The 22927-nt window shown below is 38.7% G+C and overlaps 1 protein-coding gene across 1 annotated transcript in view; it reads left to right on the forward strand.

The window, feature by feature from the left end:
- The window catches only part of LOC310961613 (zeta-sarcoglycan-like), a gene marked incomplete at both ends in the record, with an annotated part of 392549 nt that overhangs the window by 204320 nt on the left and 165302 nt on the right, over positions 1-22927 (forward strand). Inside the window, one exon of the mRNA XM_083933745.1 lies at positions 6638-6847. Coding sequence (XP_083789871.1) covers positions 6638-6847 — 210 coding nt within the window. The remainder of the gene's footprint in view (positions 1-6637; positions 6848-22927) is intronic.

Genomic DNA, 22927 nt, shown 5'->3' on the forward strand with positions numbered 1-22927 from the left:
ACTGGGTCAGCTGCGCGGTTGGATCAGCGGGCTCGTCTGCTCCCATCCCGGCTCTTCAGGTGGCTTGCCTCTGGCTGTTGTTTGTGGGTTGACAAAAATGTTCTGACCGGTTCTGAACTAGAGTTTGATGCAATTTTTTCGACCGGACAAAAGGAACAGCACGAGGGGTTTTACTATACTTAGGAAAAATAAAAACGTGTCGTAGAAATTTATAAAGTTGCGTGGTAAAAATAGATTAATAAACAAAAATACTTAAGTAAGAAAACAACGTCTCTTGCTAACTTTGGGTTAACAAAGTTAGACAAAAGAACAAAGGGAACGAAGAGGGGAGAAGAGATAAGTGCAGGAGGTTAAGTAACAGAGGGGGTCAGAGGTGCGAAGAGAGAAGATGCAGAAGAGAGTTAAGGACAGCTCTGTCTGTTCCTTTATCTCACAGTTGAACGAAGAGGTGGGGTCTTGGCCAAACCCAACCCTTTGGCTCTGAGCGAATCAACTGCTTTTTACGCCGAAATTCTAAAAAGGGAAGATTAAACTATCTTTGGTTGATTTTCCATTATTAAGCTTTCTGATATCCAATTAAACCAAAATCTTTAGGCCGACAGTTTTAAGAGATACAGATACTGAGTGATGGGCCTATTATTGAAACACAAAATATTTCAGGAATTAGACAGAGACTTTGCACTTCTGAAACCACATAAACATAATCACAACAAGATACAAATAATGCATATACTGTTCCACACTTGCAAGAATGTCTTTGAACAGCCAGTTGCGATGAAACATCAACTTTAACGGTTTTCCAAACTTATACACAAAGTTCTGTTGTTTAGATTTTATTAATGAAAGTCCCTCTGTCTCCCAACAGAGACCGCTCCTCCGTTTAGGATTGCGGTCATATTTGACGTTGATTTAGGTTAAAAGGGGTCCTTCATCCTGGAGTTCTGGTATTTTTATTACCCTAGGAGGGTTTGAGGTTGTAAAACACATTTTATCTCCTATTGAAACAAGTATACAAATGTCTTATCTACCGTTGTCTTCCTGTGACGCTGAGCAGACAACCAGACACAAAAACTCCTTTAACAGCACTTCCTCATGAGGTCCTACAAATGCTTTCCTTAGGAGCTCACATTAAAGAGGCCAACAGAGAGAGAATGTCAAAGCCATCAGAAGTGTAGTGAAATTAAAGCAATGGTATTGATTAAGTATAAGCAGAAAAGAGGAGAGTCAGGCTGTTTGATGCTGGCTGACAGATACACTGGATCGCCTCTGGCACTTCACATATAGGAGCAGCACCAATTGGCCTTGTGCGCATAGTAATTGCACTTTGATACGCATTTCAGCTATGAAGCGAAATATTCAGCTGCCTGACTTTCCTGTCTACAAGTCCATTCGTCCATCCTTTTTTTCATAATGTATTCATGTGTCCATATCAAATCCATCCATATCCTTCATTCTGTCAATTTAACAAGCTTTCACATACATTATAAGTCTTGTAAGACTTGTATATCAGTCACCACACTCCACGCCTCTTGCCTCTATTGGCAACGTCCACCAAGCTGAATCTGACTTGACATAAACTTCACATCCCACATGTATTAACATTCATTCCCACAAAGAGAGCAGTTTCAGATGATTCTGTATGGGAAGCTCAGTTTTACATCAAAAAATAAAATGCCCACAGAACTGCAATCACAGCATGTGACTGAATTTAGTTTAGTAGACAATTTAGTTTACACTGCCATCATTTTAATGATATCCACCTTCATTTTGCTTCCAGCCTGAACCAAACCATGATTTCTTATCCACTGCAAAAAAAACATGTGGCTTGCCATGTGAGCGCACATTTGTCTTAATGAATTTGGAAAGTAATTTTTTTAAGTGAAATTGAGCTGCTTGAAAGATGAAAGACAATTACAAGAAATATGTCCTATCCTGTCCTCTCATCTCTTATTAAGTTTATTTTGAGCTTCTCTTTTTGAGGGGTTGTGGGGGTGAATAAGCCACGTGTACGAGGCACGATCATATATTTTCTTTCCTTCCCCGTGTCCCTCATCTGCATCTTTCATCTTTCCCCCGCTCTTCTACATCTCTCATCTTCTCTAATCCTCAAAATAAAGAGCTGATCAGCTCAAGTCATGGTGTCACACGGGGATACCGTTTGAGTGTTTTATGATATTGACCTATCTAGACTTGCCATATGTGAGTCCACTACATGACAATTGATAACCTAAACCTGTTAACCATTGTCATGTAGTGACCTGTGCTTATACCTGTATATTACCCTTAGGGTTACTGTAACCAATCCATGGAGTGAAAGGTAAATCCTTTTAATGTTCCAAAATGTTTACAAGGGTGTAAGAGGGGCATTTTTGTGTTCTTTAATTATAAAAAGTGAGATTTCCCCGTCTTTTTTTTATGATAAAGCAGGTTGAGGTGCTATAGAAATACCCTGAAAGCATCAAAACACTTAATCTAAAGAGAAATGCACACAACCCATATTCAGTCTTTTAAGAGCCTTACACCTTCTGTACAGTTGTGTTCTCACAATAATGCTACAGGTAGAAAGTGCCACATCAGTGCCCTAACAGTCAGCTGCTGACTGTCTGCTGAGATCATTGTTCCATCACACTGCACCATGGGATTGATTGATGACTTTGTTGTCAGTTCAATCTAAAAAATGCATTAGGGGGGGTGGGGGGGGGGGTCCTAATACAGAAGAAAGGAGTGAAGAAACAGAGGGGGGAACAAAAATGATTAGTTAAGAACAGAGCACAAAGGAAGAAAGAAATGAGGTGAGTAAAGAAAGCAGGAGTTAAAAGTATGTGGAGATGGAGAGATGTATGAAGTAAAGATAAGAGAGAGTGATAGGCATATAATGGGTGAGTGAGGACAAGGACAGAACAAATGCTTTAGATCTGCATTAAGTAATGGAAGGTAAAGACTAAAAAGTTTGAGAAATGACTGAAAAATAGAGAAGAATGAAGGGAAAACAAGCAGGAAATGGTGACAAGTACACTGAATTAGGGGACTAGGGAGAGGAGAATATTATTTTGTCAAGATGTTGAGTTGGATTGATAACCATGCATGGCTTTGAGTGAAAGAAGACACACGTAAGATAATAAATAGTGACAAGGTATAAGTGAGGATGCAAATCACTAGTGATTGAGTAATTGGAAATGTTGTTAGAGTGACCACAAACAATGAATGCTGGATGGATGAGAAAAGAAGAAAATACGCTAAGCTTTATGATACAAAACAGAGAAAACGAGGGAGTCTCAATATTTAAGAGTAATTAGTATTCATGTGCAATAACTTGAATGATTTATCGACTATTAAAATAGTTGCAGGTTATTTTTCTGTTAGTGGACTAATCAGTTGACTAAATGTTGCAGCTTTAATTCATTGCTGCTGTACTCATGGATAATTATTAATATTTATCACTATCTAAATCCCTTGTTTGTGTAAACCTACCTGTAACCTGGTTACATCGGTTCCTTTGCGGATTCACATTATTGCCCTTGAAAAACCACACAGGTAATTGTGTAGTATTGATTCCCACTGTTGATTCATGCAGGAAAAAAATATGAGCATATCCAAGGCACCACAGAAAACTCCAGTATACACACAGGAAACATGTGAGCACACAGGTAGACACAGGTGCTATTGATTCAGTGTGGACAGTGAAAACTGAGATACAATTATCACCAGCCCTTTCCAATGCTCTTTTTTCACAGCAATGCCATTGATTCACATGCATTGCATCTGCACAGACGGAACAGGTGCACCTAAAGATTAACAGATGAACCAGCTGGGAATATGGCAGGAGAATGTATTCACTGTGGAAAGGGAAAACATCATCAATCCATTTGACCACTTGACAAACATTAAGCAAATTCCATTTGGCGATAATGTCTCATATCCAGCTTCTGTCTAGATATACATTGATTGGATTGCATTGAGACCAAATACTCAATGCATAAATGCCAAAACAAAATATTTTGATATATGTCATACACTTTCATCATCTCCTTTAAATATGATATTAATTGTTTTTTCCTTGTTCTCTGATGTTGCTGTTGATATTCACTCTTCATTATTATTGCAGCCAAACATATTTATGTGCATCCCTGGAGATGTTTTGGTTGATTGAATCTTCATTGCATCTTGAGTGCATTTCCGCCTGGATTTGATGTGTTTTGGCTCTGTCTTATCAAAGCCCAGTCACCCAATGTCTCTGTTAATTCAGGTGGAAAATGGCTCCTGAAGTGTAAAGGAAAACACAACCACTGAGTTAGATTCTGTAACACACCATCATGCTGGGATGCTCAGACTGGTATCAGATTGTTGAAATTAGACTGCTGGATTTTAGTTGAGTATACTGGGATTTCCACATGGACAGTTAGGAAAAGTTAGTTTCGGTTTGCCTATATTGGCTATTTTAGTGAGATACTTGTGCTTTCATAAAAGTTTTTGTTTTTTTTAAAGATAGAGGACTGTGCAGGTTGGTCAGTTGTTGTTTGCAAAAACACAGCATTCAAAAGAGTGAGCTGGAGAGTGAACAAAGAGAGGGAGTGATGTTGGAAAGAGCAAATCTACAAATTAGAATTTCTTTTCACTGTGGTTATATTATAAAGCACAAATTAACACACCCACACCTCTGTACAACACATGCTCCTGGTCCCCCTTCTCCGCTATGTGGAGCTGCTGTGCTCTGAGTAATGCTGTGTGCTGTCTGTTTGACCGATAGTGGCGCAGATGAGAGAGATGAGGAGCAAGGGAAACACTGAAGGATATCAAATCACACAGGATGTCATTGTATCATACAGACCCTAAAGGGTGTCTTATGCGTCTACCCATCTGCGCCTTGTGGGCAGTGATGATTGAAAGGGATTATGAGTCTTTACATTGTTTTGTTTTTTGATTATCCTGCAAATTATACATTTATAATCAGTTAGGTCAGAAGAATGTAAATGTTGCATAAAATCTACAGTATCCATGGTCAGATTAAATATTCTCACAATATCCATATCAACCCATTCTCATCCAAACTGGTCACATACTTTTTCAGGATCCTTTGGCACTGCCCTGAGTAGCCCTCCACAGTAGGGGCTTTAAACACAGGGAACATGTGGTTAACATTGTGAATTCACACACACACACACACACACACACACACACACACACACACACACACACACACACACACACAGGAAAAGATTGTGTTTGGTTAAAATAAGTATGTTTGTAACGTAACTACAGTGACACACATGACATGAATGAATGGGACACAATCTACTGGGTGAAAGTTTAGTGTTTCACCCCACCCCAACATGCCTCCTTACTTTGAGTTTGGTGCTCTTAATCCTGGAAAACTTGCTCTGAGCATCTAATTTCACCGAGGACGATTTTACAGTCTAAAGTCCGGTGAGTTTTGCACAGTTGGTGCTTAACATGGAGGGCCATGAAAAAACGGTGGTATTTCATGCCCTGGGAATAAGAAAGGGCTGTTCATACACAGCAATCTCTAAAGTTACTTAAAAGTAAAGTTTAGAAAGTGTTTAAACAGTGGCATAACATCAGTAGCTCTATAAGACCTCAGGCTTTGCTTCTCTGTGTAAGAGAAACAGGACCCATGTGGAGACAGATTACAGATTGATATTTGCTTCTGAATCTCATCCACTGAAAACCCTACAAAAGTTGAACAGGCTAAGTCTGCATTTTCTTTTATTTCTGCAGGCAAAGCAAGAGTCAGCATTTTTGTTTCCCATCAAGGCTTGTTGGTATCATCATGTGAGACTATATGGAGAAAAAGCATTGCAGGGGGGGGGGATCAACAGTCAGTGAGGTGTTAAGGTCATGCAGCCTCAGCAAATAAAGACATTATGTGTGTGTGAGAGAGAGAGCGAGAGACTGATAAAGAGGAAGAGGCAAGATAGGAAGTGAATTAGCGAGTGAGAGGGGAGAAAGAGAGATAATTTGAGGTAGAGAGAGCAAAGTGAGGAGTGTGAGAGAGAGTTAGAAAGATGGGCAGAGATTGTTGTGCCTTGCAGCCAGTGTCCATATCTCTAACCACCACTGACTCCTCCTGGTGCAGTACAACTAATGGACTCTGACCTCCTCTGCCGTCTTATCTGCCCCTTCTAACTCTTTCTCCTTCCTTCCTTCTATCTCTTACTCCTCGATGCCTTGCTATCTCTCCACTTCACCACAGCAACTCTTTTTTTTTATGCTTCGGTCTTTCTCTTTTAAGCTCGCCCCTGCTCTCTCACTTCCAAACTCTTTCAATGTCTCACGCTTTGTCCCTATCTTTCTCTCTCCTTTTTTATTTTATTTTGCTTTTCCGCTTTATTTTCACCTGTTTAATACAGTTCCCACCCTCCCATCACCATGACCAAAACCCCAAAAGTTCACCATCTTCTCTCTCTGCCTTATCTTTGTCTGCACTGCACGGAGGTCATTATCTTCTTTCCCTCTTTTTCTCCTTGAAATCTTTGCTGCCATGCTTGTCTAGTATCTGCAGGGAACTGAATGAACTACAAAAGTAAACAATTTTGTCATCTCTTTTCATCAAAGAGTAAAAAAAGTGAATCAATTAATTTTTCTTAACATATATTCTTCAAATTTGTGTCCCTTGCAGATGACCCAGGAGCAGTATATCCTTGCGGCGCAGCCCAACCCACTCCACCAGCGGGGAGCTTCAGTATGCGGCGCCCAGGTTTACCCAGCAGTGGGAATCTATGGCTGGAGGAAGAGATGCTTGTACTTCTTCATCCTCCTCCTCCTTGTCACAATGATCGTCAACCTGGCACTGACCATCTGGATCCTCAAAGTCATGAACTTCACTCCGGTAAGACACGTGTGTGTCATTTAAATGCCAGGGTGTTATATGGTTTTGTGTTTATGTGGGAGTTTGCGTGAGAAAGCTACAAGATGTGGTTTAAAAGGTTTAATGTAATGTGATGCAACATGAGAGTGATGATAAAATTGATAGAGGTTCAATAGTAGTGCATGTATGTGTGTGTGTGTGTGTGTGTGTGTGTGTGTGTGTGTGTGTGTGTGTGTGTGTACACTATAGCTGCCCAAATACATGATCTCATCCAGTTACTATTGTCAACTTTAATGAACATAAAAACATGCATATTAGTTTAATTGTCACTGCACTGACTTCATGCAACTTCATGTTATTTATATATACTGTATATATATAAATATATACAGTGTATATATAAATATATATATATATATATATATATATATATATATATATATATATATAGAGAGAGAGAGAGAGAGAGAGAGAGAGAGAGAGAGAGAGAGAGAGAAAGAGAGAAAGAGAGAGAGAGAGAGAGATTTTAACAATGTTTACTTAGGGAACAGGAAATGTAGAGGCCCTTGCGTTGAATGATTCAGCATATCCAACCCTGCGTCCACAGGACATCACTAGTTTCTCACACTGCTCTGGTTTGATCTTGGTCCATTCCAGTGTTTCCCACATGTAGCAATGTGGGGTGCAGGGCTGTACGGAGACCTCTTTTTGCCTGGTCTGAATTTAGAAGGCTTAGACAGACACTGTTGCCTTTTCTTTTGCTTTATTATCAGATTTGGTTGGACAATCTTTAACCAGGTCAGGTGCCTGACAAAAAGAGGGAGAAACGATACCCCAGCTAGACCAGAAATGCTATTACTTAACACAATTTCACAAGACTGATCAGTAGAGATGTAAGGATACACTGACTGAACTCACTATTGGATTTGAGCTTTCAATACGATGTTTGAGTGATAAAAATTATAAAAAAGTGATAAAATCTACAAAATATATAGGCTAGTCTCTTGTCTTTTCTCTTTCAAATGAGAGAATGATCATTTCTGAGGTATAAACTGCAAAAAAGGGCACATTTCCTTCTCTTTCTAAAAGTTATACAAATGCAATAATTGAAATAAAAAAACAAAGAAACTAAGGCTTGGCATGCTTTTTAAGGAATATCAGCACATCTATATTTTTCTCTGCACAATAACAAATGAGTGTGTTTGCATGGACATGAACATCCAGTTTGTGAGGCTTATGATTATATTCAGGATATGGTGTTTACATGAGCACAGAACGCAGGTTATTCATATTCCTACTGCACATGATAAATACCATTCTGTTCGCAGAGGCGCTGTTTACAGAAACAAACCAGTGTCAGGAAATATGAAACTCTACATTTACTAAAACTTAACAACTTAACTACTAGTTTCACCAGCTACAGCTCTCTACTCTGAGTTCATCCTCCGTCTCTCTTCACCTGCATATACACACAGACTAGTAAACGTAGCTTACTGACTATCTATGTAATAACTTGCTACGCACCGCTGCCAGCCTGTGTCACTAACAGCGAGTAGGACAGGAAATCAGTGGATGAAGATACCCAACTTCTTTCACTTCAAAAAGACAAAACTGAGTTCAAACTTCTTATAAAAAAATTCCTGTGCGACCTGCTGCGGCTGCGCCATCTTTGCACCTCTGTCTAATGAGAGGACTGATGGAGAACATCAGCAAACAAATTCAAATATAGAAAGCGCCATTCTTTTCATTTTTCATCTCAGCCAATTTTCATTGTTTTGACTGCCTCGTGATGGGGGCGACACGGTGGAATGGTGGTTAGCACTGTTGCCTCACAGCGAGAGGGTCGCTAGTTTGATTCCGGGCTTGGCCCTTCTGTGTGGAGTTTGCATGTTCTCCCTGTGTCTGTGTGGATTTTCTCCAGGTTCTCTGGCTTCCTCTCACAGTCCAAAGACATGCACGTGTTAGGTTATTTGAATACTCTAAAATTGCCAGTAGGTGTGAGTTGAGTTTTGTTTGTGGTTGTCTCTATGTGCCCTGCGATAGACTGGCATCCTGACAGGGACAAGCGGTTGAAGATGTTACATCCCTAGCTCAGATTTCAGCACCAACCAGAAGTCAGAGAGCGAAACTGTGCGTGCACACCATAGACTGTCAGCACATGCAGGCTGCAGTGAGGTGAAAGAGAGAGAGCTGCTGGTATTGACATTGGTCTATGTATGGGAAACACTGCATTCTTCTTGCAGTCTTCACAGTTTGGTCACTGTAGTGGGTTTCATAGCCATTACTTCGTTGCCAGAGATTCTCAATGGGGTTTAGATTTGGACTCTCGGCTGGTCATTTCATTGTTTCAATAGTCTTAGCTTCAAGGAACTGCTTAACCTGTTTTGCAGTGTAACAGGGGACATTGTCTTTTATGAAAATTGCAGGCTGATTGGGAGACAATTGTAATGAAGGTATTGCATGTTGCCGGAGGAGATTCAAACAAACATTTGCATTCATTCTGCCATGTAGCTGTATAATTCAATTCAATTAAATTCAATTTCAATTCAATTTTATTTATAGTGCCAAATCATAACAGATTCAAACAAACATTTGCATTCATTCTGCCATGTAGCTGTATAATTCAATTAAATTAAATTCAATTTCAATTCAATTTTATTTATAGTGCCAAATCATAACAAAAGTTATCTCAGGACACTCTACAGAGTAGGCATAGACCCAACAATTCCCCCATAGAGTACGGTGGCAACGAAAACCTTCCCTTTAACAGGCAGGAATGTCGGACAGACCCAGCTCTGTGGAGGACGGCCATCTGTCTTGACCGGCTGGGGAGGAAGAAAAGGAGAGAGAAAGAGAGAAACACAAAGATAGACAAAAGGCTGAGAGACTGACACACTTCCAGAGATGCAAGCAGCCAGCGAGTAACAGTAACTATAACAATATCTATAGTAATGTGAACATGACCGACATGTTATGGCAGTCTGCATAGCAGAACAGCAGGAACACGCACATCCAGGGTGACAGAACATGAAAATGAAAATAATTATGACAAACATATTCAATGATGAGTAGTGGCAATAGCAGCTACGATACAGCAAGACATACCACTGATGGTGTTTTATGGCTACAAATTTTATAATTTAAAAGACTAGTGACAGAATAAATGACTAATAGTTATTGAAGTAGCAGGAAGCGTCATGCAGGACCACGGCAGCAGGCTACACCACGATCAGCAGAGACCTGCACACATAACCAGGGCAGCAGGCACCACCAATATCAGCAGGGACCAGCACACAGGACCACGGCAGCAGGCAAAGCCAGGTTTCAGTCAGACAGAGAACATCAATATGGTTATCTGATATCAAATAATGTATTAATACAGCTTTAGATGACAGAGATCTGATGTTTAAAAGTCCACATTTTATTTTCTGATTTTGTTGCATTATCGAAAGATTTGGTGTCGATTTGTATCAAGTTTGATATGAAGTTGGTGGGAAGTTGGTTTGGACTTTGTTAGTGCTCTATTGAGTCTTAACGACAGCCGTTTGAGTCACAGGAGGCCATTTGTGAACAGTTGTTCTTTGAGGTTAGATTGTTGAATATCCTGGGAAGGGATGAAAGGGCTGCATTGTAAATTGGAGATAAGTGGTGACTCAGACCTCCTCCTCTGTTTAGAGATGGTTTCTCTACTTTGCATAGATGGCTTCTTTTACTCCTCTTTCAAACCATCACTTCTCTCTGACCAGGATTTGGACATTGTTGTCATCAGAGGAGTGGGCTTTCTCCTTGAGATGTAAGTGGACAGCAGAGTCCAGGCCTGAGGAGTTAGCTCTCCTGTGTTGGGCCATGCGTTTATGCAGGAAAAAAACATTCTCTATATAAATAACAAGTGTTCAAATGGATGAAAGAAAAACTCTCATATCAATATGTATACTACAAAGTTATAACACCTCTTGTGCAATGAACTTGTCGACAGTGAGGATGACAATGTTAGAGATTGTGATGAAAAATATTTCATTTAATTCACCCATCAGTCCATAGTTGTTGCGGTTCACTAGGACAATTTCCCTTGTATTCATCAAAAAACATACACCCACTAAACACGTCTTATTTTGTTTTAGCTTATTTTAAATGTAGGCTTTTGTTTTTGTTTTTTCTTCTTCTCATTTTTCATCCATGAAATTGGCAGGTGGGTCTCAAGTTCAGATCTTAGCAATGCTCTCAAAAACGGCTTGGCTTACAATCGAAATTATTTCATTAATTCAATCTCTAAATTATTCTGCATCTTCGCTTCATTGGTTTTCTGCTCTAAATATGTCAGATTTTGGGACATTTTCACTTAAAAACCTGTTTTTGCCATCTCATCAGATATCATTGGACCAATCTTGCCAAAAAGTTGTCAGGATCATTGATTGACTGTGTTGATCTGAAGTTATCAAGGAAAGTTTGACATGTCACTCTGTTTTAGATTTTAGAAGCCAGTCAATTTTAACAAAATGGCTCACTTTCAAAATCTTATGTTTATGAGGACTCACTATTTGACTGTATGGATTTGTGCAAAATTTGGTTTGCACGATCTAAGGGCATGTCTCAAGGGATGAAAAAAAATGTGGCAATGATTGATTAAAGTGGGTGTGACTCATTTCAACAAATCTTCATTTCTAGACATTTTACATTCCAAAATTCAAAAAATCTAAATAAAACAACCGTAAGTCCTACAGAGCTGGACATTTTTTTTAACACATCCACTGACTTGTGACAAAAGTCTGCCTCACTGCAAACTATGATCAATTCAAGTGCATCACTATATATTTCAGAATATGCAACATCACTTAACATCTATATCTTCACAAGTCTTCATTCAAATGCTACCAAATCTGACACATTGACATTTTTCAGCTACTAGATACCATGTTTCAAATAGTGATCAAAATTGTCAAATGAAGTAAGTCCGCACTGACATTCACTGTCTTACTGTTATTACAACTGTATGCAAAACATGTTCTGTTTCACCATGTGTTTGATCGAACTTCACAAAAGTATTTCTCATTACACCTTAAACCATCAGAATGTGTGTTTTGTTTTAGCCAGAATTTTAGCCATTGGAGCCAATGAAGCAGGATAAGCCACTTTAGGGTGTACTAAATAGTTTTGTGTTGTGATCTGACACTGATACTAGCACAAAATAGTAACAATGACACTTTTAGTTCAGAAACATTTCTGGTCACTGCTAGCCTCTATGTGTTTATTAATCTCTTATCAACCTAGACTTTCTGAGCCTGTCATCCAGGGGTTACATGCATCCAATATCACATATTGCCTTGGGGCTCAAGGAACTACACTGTGATAGTATATATGCAAATGAGGCAGAATCTGACCCATGCAGACCTCTGGTAAAGCCTCCACACATCATGCCTTATGTTTCAAAAAGCAACTTCACAATATAAGAGAGGATGGGGAATAGGCGGAGGAAATACTGCTAAATATGCCTGAGGGGAGGCAGCCAGCACTAAGCATGAAAGAACAGAATATATTTCAAAGGCTATGTACTGTGTGGAAAAAAAACAAAGACACTACTGTATGAGGGGCCAGAAGACACACAGGGAGGTTAGAGTAAAGATTAGTGCATGAACATAAGTTAAGTAAAAAAACTGTTTTGTTTTATCCAAAGTAAGTGAATGTGATACATAAAACAATGAGAAAAGGCTACCAAAAAAGTACATAAGGCCCTTTTTTTCATAATCCCACCAATCTGACAATCTTAAACGATTGAAATAATGTTATATGAGGGATATAACAGTAAGCAATTCTAGATCTGTCACATATGCATAACATTCATATACAGCTCGCCTACATTTGTTGCTTGCATTCATCAGTAACATGTAGTCACTGAAAAGTAAGGGGGCAGAGGGCAGGTGGATTGATGGGTTTGTGTTGCATTATGTCTCATACTGCTGTTGTGGTTGTCTTTGATATTGTATGTATTATTTCATGTTGACCATAAAGTCTCCCTAATCTGAATCAAATGGTTGTGGTTATCACAAAATGAAAAATGTTTTCTAATGCAGGAAGTGAACATTTTCCAGATAGTAATTATTTGTTGATTCTTTGATGAATAACATAATCTGCATAGCCTTGCATTTCCTTCAAAAAATTTTTTTTAATATGACAAAAAATATGCATGCAAGTGTGTTCATTTTAGTCGCAATGAAGGGGATATGAGTGTGTGAGAGAAAAAAAAGTAAAAAGTTAGATCCTGCGGATGTGAACATTGACTTCTGGGTTGGTAGGAAAAAAAGACCACAATACGATAGAAAAATACAATGACACTGGGGGGCATTTAAAATGCTCATGACCTCTCTTGGGCCCTGTTTATGTCAGCTGTCAGACTTTAGGCTGCCCTTGAAATAAGTATTGTCCAGCTTAATATCCTGTGTGTTATCCCGCAAAAGCATCCCTCTCGTTGCCCAGCTATTAATCTAGTCCCTAGCAGTGCTACATGGTGAAGTTTTAAAGAGAGCAACCGGCTGAGTAGAGATCAGTATGGTAGACGGAGAAGGGAAAAACAAAACAACAAAAGGCAGTAAGACAGCCAGAGAAAATTGGATTGCTATGGAGGCCTGTAGGAAGGAACGACATGGGAAGATGAGTTGAAGATGAGCGTGATGAACACTCAGAGACCAGAGTCAGTGATGACTTGACAGGCAGTCTGGAGTTTGAGTAGTCGTGTGAGTGTCTCTGTATACTGTGTTTGTATGCAACATGAGAGGGCATATTCAGTATTTATGGGAGAAACAATATCCCTTTATAGCTCAGAGTAAGTGTCATCAATTTCCACAATTAATATAACAGTGGCAAACATTATTAGTTGCTCCATATGTCACAAGGATGCAAGTGGCCATTTACGTTTAAATATATCACTGTTAAAGATATAATATGTAACATTTTTGCATTAAAATGTCTTAACATGGGGCGGCCAGTGGCACAGTGGTTAGAGCAGTTGCCCCATGTAAAGAGGCTGAAGGTCCTCGAGGCAGCGACCGCGAGTTTGACTTCGACCTGCGGCCCTTTGCTGCATGTCTCCTATCTAATAAAAAGGCATGAAAACTGCCAAAAAATGTATCTTTGAAAATGCTGAACATTATTACACGTATGTTTGTGTGTATTTACATTATCCCAAATGTTTCCAACATTATGCAAAACTTTATTCAAAGAGCAGAGCGTGTTCTTTCATCGCCTGTCAGTGGTGTCACACACACACACACACACACACACACACACACACACACACACACACACACACACACACACACACACACACATATACTCACACAGGAGATTCAGTACTCAGGCTTCTGTCACAAAGCCAAACATTGTGACTGTTAAACATACCTAAATGCTAACGTTAATGCTTAGTGGCTAAACCGTTCAGCAATGTTACAACAGCGATCAGGGGGCTCATAAATTTATTTTAAGAATGATAGTTTAGACTGCAAACAATAGCACTAGGCTATCCCATTATTAAATTTACAAGATAATGTTAGCTACAGTAGCTGTATGGGTAGTCGATCCATCTAATGCTCACTAGCACTACAGACCGTTCTTCAGTGACTGTCAGCTCTGAGACAGAGCTTTGATGTTAGTCTTCGGTTAGCTACAGTTCCATCTTCAAATACCAGCAAAAACAGAGGCTTAGTCTATGTGAGTAACGTTACCACAAAACCCATTCTTCCATTGCTGAAAAAATCTTACAGGAGACTCTGAAACATGAAATATGTTGTGATTTTTAGCTTGCTAATGTTAGCTTGCTAGTGCTACTAACTGATCAACTACTTCCACAAATAGGTTATTCTGTGTGAAACACTGCAGCTATTTCATTAGAATGGCATGATATGAATAAATGTTACTAACGGTAACATGAATACAACGTCAATATATCATCCGTGAACATTATTTCTGACTGAGTCACATGAGTGTCACTGCAACGGTGGTTGGCAATAGAAACTCCATTGATAGCATGTGAGTTAACTTCAAAAAGTCGCTCACTTGTTTTTGTAGTGAGACCCCTAGCGACAAAAAACCCACATATTTTTCATTTAACATAAGTTAACATTATTAACACCCACAATTAATATATTGTACTTTTGAACCCACAGTGATCCCCCACTGGCTGCTGCACTTGATAAACATGCATGCAGTATATTCTCCATGCACACGTGGGGATAATTGCTAAAAGCTTCATCAAAAATGTAACATAACAACTGTATTAGCATTTCAAAGAATGTTTACATTGGTGTTTGACTGCATTAGGATGTAAAATAGACTTGAAGAAAGAGTTAGGATAGTGGTGTTCACTCAAATACATATTTTTCCAACATGCATATATTGGTAAAGAAGTTGAAGTGTTCTTCATCAGTCGGCAGAATTAAGATTTGGTGGATAGTAAAACATGAAACAATGGTCATCTTTATTAACTAAGTACTGTTAACTACACATTCCAATAAAGAAAACACAGTTGTCTTGCCACTTTTCCACAACAGACATTTTGATCCTGAAGTTAAATCTTTAATGCTATTTTGGAGTGCAATAATTGTTGGGAGAATCCGCATAAGGGATGGGGGTTTAAAGATAAAGGCGCTAAAACAGACAGAAGGTGAATACAGGTATATTCAGACAGATGGACAGTATGAGAAAAATAAGGTGTTTTTGGAACATTAGCCTAATAAAACCCAGAGCACTTCCCAATCGTATTAACACATTCCACTAAATTCACACATTACTGTCCGGCTAGCCTATTATGCTCTCTCTAATTGCCCTGCTAAAAGGACAGTAGGACCCATTTGTTCCATCTGTGTGCTCTGATGCTAGCTAGGTTATCGAAACTCAGGTTAGTGAGGTTTGTCCTGAAGGAAAAGCAAAATGGCAGTTTTTGACAGGGAAGAAAAAAGAAAAAGAAAGAAAGAAACAAACAGGTGATGCTCATGAAGCAAATATGTCAGTTAAATCCAAATGTGAAGAAGGCCATCAGGTTCCTATTTCAAAGCAAACCATTCATTTAATTTATTTTAGTTTAACTTGTGTTTTTCATTTAAATAACAAAAAACAAAGAGAAAAATGCAAATATTCTTGCGTGATTCAGCAACTTTCAAGAAGAGAAGGGTCCAAGCATACGTTTATCTGGAGACTTATAATGTGCACAATACGGAGCAAACTACTGGAAACTGAAAGCACCAGTCCCGTTATCATGCATTAAATTGCATTATTAAATGGGAGACCTGCAATTGAACATTGATCACTATCCGTATCCTTTCGGGCAAGTTTGTGTTCAGCGCATTGGTTGATTGGGCTTTTATATTTACTTTGCTGCACATTTGTTTTCTGTTGCAATAAATGCAAGTATAATTGTTTTATCCAATGTCTTACTCATTCAATTTTTTCATATTTTTTGGTATTTTTTTCTCAATTAACTGTTGCCGTGCTTGTTGCGGCTTCTCACCTTCACATCTATGATGCAAGGGCCTCCTTGTGTAGAGATACAGACAGAAGATAGAAGACATCCAGCTGCTTTCTGTGTCTGTGCAGTTTTTACATCAGAACACTACCCAAAGCATATCATTATTATCAGTCTTTACCTAAAGTCATAGCACATCAAAAATAAAATATCTTACACAAACACACACTTCACTTCTCATTTCAAATTCAGCTATAGGAAGTTGCTTCTGCTTCTATAGCTCCAAGATTGTCATTTCCTTTTATCACCATTCAAATCATGTCTAAGCGGCTGCAGTATAATGAATGCCTTTCTCAAAGTTTTTGTTTTGTTTGCAGTTGCCAGATGCGATTGTCATTATGATGGTGTGGGGAGAAAAGAGATTTGCTTTTGAAGAGACAGCTTTGGCAGTAAATTGGAGAGGAGGGACTTGTGGGGATAGGAGTTTACATAGAGAGAGTGAGAGAGAGATAGATAGAGAGAGAGGGGGGGGGGGCACACACACAAAAACAGAGAGACAGTACATGTGTATGTGCCAACAATTATTCAGCAATTGTTCACGCTTGTGTGTGTGTGTGTGTGTGTGTGTGTGTGTGTGCACGTGTGTGTTTGTGTGTGTGTGCGTGTGTGTGTCCTTCCCCGAGTCCTTTGGGCTTTCACTCCAGTGAAATTCAATTTCAGTTGTCACTCACCAATCAGCCTGCCTAATTCTGGACTAGACTTTGGTGTGTTTGTGCGTGTGTGTGTGTGTGTGTGTGTGTGTGTGTGTGTGTGTGTGTGTGTGTGTGTGTGTGTGTGTGTGTGTGTGTGTGTGTGTGTGTGTGCGTGTGTGCGTGCGTGTGTATGTGTGTGTTAGAGTGTGCAATTAAATGCACAAGGTTTTGTCTGCTTTGCATGCTAACACTACCTCTTATAATATGTGCATAACATTTGTTGAATGTTTTTCTTGCACACTAAAGTCATAAACCAAATGTAATTTATTATCACCATTTAGGGTATATTTCCACTACAATGAACTCTGCCTCCACTAGCATAATATAGGTTCCAAAATGTCCTCAGTTCGTATTGTAAAATAGCAGTATCTGTCTTTATAGCATCATCAAAACTCATAAGAAGAAAAATTTGTCTTGTGTCCAGCAACTTTCTGAACTTTTAATTATTAACCACATCATACTGATAAATATCACATTAAAGTGATAAATGGTAGAAGAATTACAATAAAACAGCCAGTATTTATTTTAAGCATTGTCACACTAGATTGGAAACTTTTATTAGCAGTGTGAAATGTTTTTTTTTTTTTTTTTTGAAATTCTGATTGGCTTCCAATCAGATGGGCCATACAATAAAACGTTATTCTTGTAGTGCTTTTGAGAACATAATTACAGGGTGCTTTAAAGATGATACAACAGCAATTAGAAAATCAATAAAAATAACCGACATTAATTAGAAATGCGGTTATTGCTGCATAAAATAGAGGAGCAACGGGGGAATGCAACAGGAATACCAACAAAACAGCTTATGAGTAGCTCATAACACTGAAATAAGAGAGACAGACACAGCCAGTCTTCATGACTGTAGGTCTGTGTCTCCTTAATGATGCTCACAGGTTTCTATAAAAATGAACATTGAATCATTTAATTTTGCTCTTCAACCCACCTAATAGAATGTATAATATTAACTGAACTTTTTATGAGCATCGTACCACATCTAGCATGATTTATAATAGTCTTAAACCTCATCGTCCATGGTGATACAGTTCTCTAGTGATCTCCTGACAGATGGTCGCATGTAGTTTGCCTGCCTGTGTAGGAGCAGTGCAGACGGCTCTGTTGCACTACACAACCAATAGGTGAAAGTTTGACCCGATGACACTCTCCCTTCTAAGAAATAAGAAAGAAGAAATCCATAAAGAAATGTTAAAATGAACTTAAAAGGAAATGTATGAATAAAAGAAGACAGAAATAAATAAATCTAAAATAAATTTAAAAAAAGATGCAAAGATTAAAAAAGACATTTAAAAATAATACAAAGCAATATGTGAATTAATAAAATGGTATATAAATATGAGAATTAATAAAAAGGTAAATAAATAAAGAATCTAATGGGATATTAATTCCTCCCCTGTCTCTATTATTTCACCATTCAGTGACATGAATAAACATAACTCAGTCTGATTGAACTATAGGCAAACAAGGTCGGGAAAGTGCAACACCTTTACCCACCTGCATTTACTCTCTCTGCCAGCTCTTCTTTGTATGAAAAGACTTATCGGTAGTTTCCTTTGTTAATTGGCTGGATTTTCTGCTTAGCCATGTGCATGTGGGTGAACGTGCACGGAAACATTGCCATTGATATCCTATTTATGAGTTATTTTTATTCATTTATTTTTTGCACGTTGAGAGCGGCATCTGCATTTTTTTTTATGTTTTATTCTCAATTTCTCTGTTTCATACGCTACTACCAATCAGCCTGCTTGATGCTCAGGTCCCCCATGATACCTTGGGGCGGCAGTAGCTCAGTCCATAGGTGACTTGGCTGGTTCCGGAGGGTCGCCGGTTCGAGTCCCTGTGTGGACCATGAATGGAGCGTGGACTGGTGGCTGGAGAGGTGCCAGTTCATCTCCTGGGCACTGCCGAGGTGCTGTTGAGCAAGGCACCGAACCCCCAACTGCTCGAGGCGCCGGTCACTGGCAGCCCCCTTCCTCTAACATCTCTCCAGTAGTTGCATGTATATAGGTCCTGTCTGTGCATGTGAGTGTATTTCGGGCCTGTGTGTGTGTGTGTGTGAACAATGAAAAAAAATAGAGTGTAAATTGAATATCCCCATTGCGGGACAATTAAAGGAATTCTTCTTAAGTTGGGGTATAATTAAATTAGCCTGTGCAACCTGTGGTTACTCATAACACATGGAAGCATGTAGACTTTAACATTCAACCCAAGACTAAATTTTGTCATCTCTTCAGCTTGTAAAACTTTTATTCTTTGTCATCTAGGCTGGATTTGCAAGCTTGCCTCCATATTTCAATTCAATTTTACAGTGCCAATTCATAACAAAAAAATATCTCAGGACACTTTACATATGGAGTAGGTAAAGACCACACTCTGTGACTTATGATTTACATAGACCCAACAATTCCCCCATGAGTAGCATTCTTCTGCACACAGTTGCAACAGAAACCTTCCCTTTAACAGGCAGGAACATCGAACAGACCCAGCTCTGTGGAGGACGGCCATCTCTCTTGACCGGTTGGGGAGAAAGAAAATGGACAGAGAGAGACAAAGACAGACACAAATACAGACAGACACTTCCAAAAATACAAGCAAAAACCACAAAAGTAACGTAATGTTATGGCAGTTAATATAGCAGAATAATATAAACAAACACAGCAAAGGTGATATAATATGACAATAATGGTAATTATGGTGACACATTTGATCAGTGATGAGTAGTGGTAATAACAGCTGTGGTACAATGAGATATATTACTGTTGATGATGTTTTTATTGCTACAGATTTTATAATTCATAAAGCTAATGAGTAATAGTAATAAAAGCAGAAGGAAACGTCATGCAGGATCACGGCAGCAGGCACCACTATGATCAGCAGAGACCTGCAAGACGACAAAGCAAAAACAACTCCGGGGATGAAGTTGAATTAGTAACATGAATTGATGAGACATTAATGATACAGACTGAGAGGAGAGAAACTCAGAGTATCAGGAACAGGATTATCCCCCAGCAGACTAGGCCTATAGCAGCATCATTAAGCATAACAAATTCAGCTTATGGGCCTTTTCATCGAATGAGAGACCGTTTCGGCCATAATTCATACTTGGTCTTACATACAAGGTCATATTCTCACACATGCACCACTAAACTCTTTCACACATATCACTATACACTTTTACATGCACAGTCATACTCTCTCTCACACGCTTTTGTCTGGGCGATAAATCTAATGTACTTACATAATCAACTATACTATCTTAATAACATCCTGTAAATATTCTCATTTGTCCAGGTCATCGTCATCCCCAAAGCAATTTCAGTCAAAAGCAACTGGACTTGATTATTTGTCTAGGAATACATTTCACCTCTCATCTAAGAGGCTTCATCAGTTCATGTACACATCTGACCAGGCTGGGACTGTCCAAATAACCAAGTCCTGTTGTTTTTGACTTTCTCATTATCATACTCTTACGAAAACAATATGATACTGTACCCAAGATATGCAGTATAATACAAAGCAACTATGTGAGTATTGTGAGTGTGTGTGTGTCTTTGCGTGTGCGTGTCGTGTGCGTGTCGTGTGCGTGTGCGTGTGTTTGTGTGAAAATGAGTGTGTTTTTGAGAGCTTATGATACATTATGATAAACATTGTACTGGATGTGAGAGAATATAACAAACTTTTTTTCTTATTCTTTCTCACATACTATTATTCTCTCTTATATTCTCTCTTACATAGACTTTTATTCTGTCTTACATATATTGTTTACCATGATTACGCACACATTTTCAAAGATTATAATGTTCTATAAGTGATATTATAGTTATTTGTGTAAGAGAATAGTAGCATGTATATGATGGTGCAATTGAGTGTTTTTGTGTTTGTTAGAGGGAATAGTCGTTTATGTCTGAGAGTATGACAATAAATGGAGAAAAATACAATAGAAAAGATGGTATAGTGCTGTGTAAAAGACTTTAGTGGTATACGTGTCTGATATTGTACTGTGCGTAAAGCCAAGTATGAATTATGGCCTAAACGGCCTCTCTTATCTCATACCTAGACTGCATCATTAATGTCTTTAAATTCCATTTTACATTGTATGTAAACGCATTATAAGAATACTTAATGCTGAGGAAACAAGTAACGTATGTAGATATTTTATATTGAATTATACTACATTGCAGTAATAATTTCAATGCAAAACCAAAACTTATAATGTTACAGAATCAAAATGTCAAGGTAATTTAACTTAGTGAATTTCTTACAACCTTACTCTTTACTTACTGCAACAAGTATCAAACCTGTGGTAGAATAATTAATAATTAATAATTACAATATTGCAATGTTTTATGCCTGAGGAGATTAAAGGGAAGAGAGAGATGAGAAATATCCAGCGTTCTCTATGTTGATGACTTAATCTTTCCTGTTTGGCAGACAATTTGAATGTGTCCTTCCCTTCAGGCAAATAGGGCGATAGGTACATGATCTCAATTAGTGGAGGGGATGCTCTTCGCTGTCACAGCTGCTATTTTGATTTATGTTTAAAAGATATACATGTGTGTGTTTTTTTCATAAAAGCCCCGCCTGGTAGCTTTAAGTTTCTTTACAAATAAACTAATCTGGGAAATCAGGTGGTAAAGAGAGAGATCGGAAAACAGAGAGAATGGAGTGAAGGAGGTGAGCAGTGAGGAGGGTAAATGATGCATAGAAGAAGACAGATAAGGAAAATGAGAGAGAGTGATGGGAGTAAGTGTGTGTGTGGGATAGGGGGATAAAATAGCTCAGCTACTCCCTCCTGTCCTCTGCCTCTGGGGTCCTTAGGGACTTTGAGAGGTGTCTGTTTCACTACCTCATGGAGTGGAAGTGAGTGGATGAAGGGATGGCAGAGACAGGCAGTGTGTGGCGTTTGATGTGTTGCTGTGTGAGTGTTAGTGTTCATCAAGGTACCATCACCTCCATTCTCTTATAGTTCAGGGCCAAACAGAAACCTCTGTGCCTGAAAAGTGAAGTCAATACAGAAGTGCCTTAAACCTGCATTATTTCTAATGGCTGATAGGGTCTGGTTGTATAAAAGTCTGTGAGAAAATGAGCCTGCTTCTCAACTGGTTTAAATAAACATATTCCTCAATTGCAAGTCTTCTTCAATACAGCATGATGTCTGTTCTGTCAATTGCAGTCCAATTTAGAGTAAAATACACAATAAAGGGGTGTGTGCTTTGGGTATAGGTGTATGCTTTAGATGTATTTAATTGAGAAGTCACTACCACACTTATCTGTTAATCAGGATGGAGACTTAGCAATGCACTGTTGGCATTAAAATAGCAGTGAACTTGTTTTAGGGTGTTTTGTCTGTTTTTAGTACGAGAACTTTGCGCTTTTACAGTGTGTTTTCAGTTCATTGAAGTTAATTGTAAAACTGTGGTTGCCTTAATTTTGTTTTATCTTGTTCAGTGTTCAGTTGCACAAAATCATTCTCTAAGGAGTTGTTTGTTGATTATTTTCTGGTCAGTACATTTTATTTTTTGTCTGTTTTTCGCTAGCCAATATTAGCTTTCCTAATATCATGTTGAAGTGAATTATGCATGCACCTTGCTAACTAAACTAGCTATCTAACATTAACTGGCAACTTAGCGTTGCTTGTGTTTAGCTTAAAACATTTTTCCCTAACTTCACCCTCTGATATGGTCACTTCTAGTTCCAAGAAAACAAGATGGCAACAGCCAAAATGCCAAACTCCTAGTAATGTTGGTAAATATTGATCGTTTTTATATATAGGCGGTATAGGCTGGCTTGACTGCAGTGTTGTGCACTGTGCTGTGTTTCAAGTGTTGCAACAGATTAATGGGACTGGTACCTTTAGCGGCAATCATTTTGTTGCATATTTTG

Source organism: Echiichthys vipera (assembly GCF_963691815.1).
Source record: "Echiichthys vipera genome assembly, chromosome: 2".
NCBI classification, from domain to species: Eukaryota; Metazoa; Chordata; class Actinopteri; order Perciformes; family Trachinidae; genus Echiichthys; species Echiichthys vipera.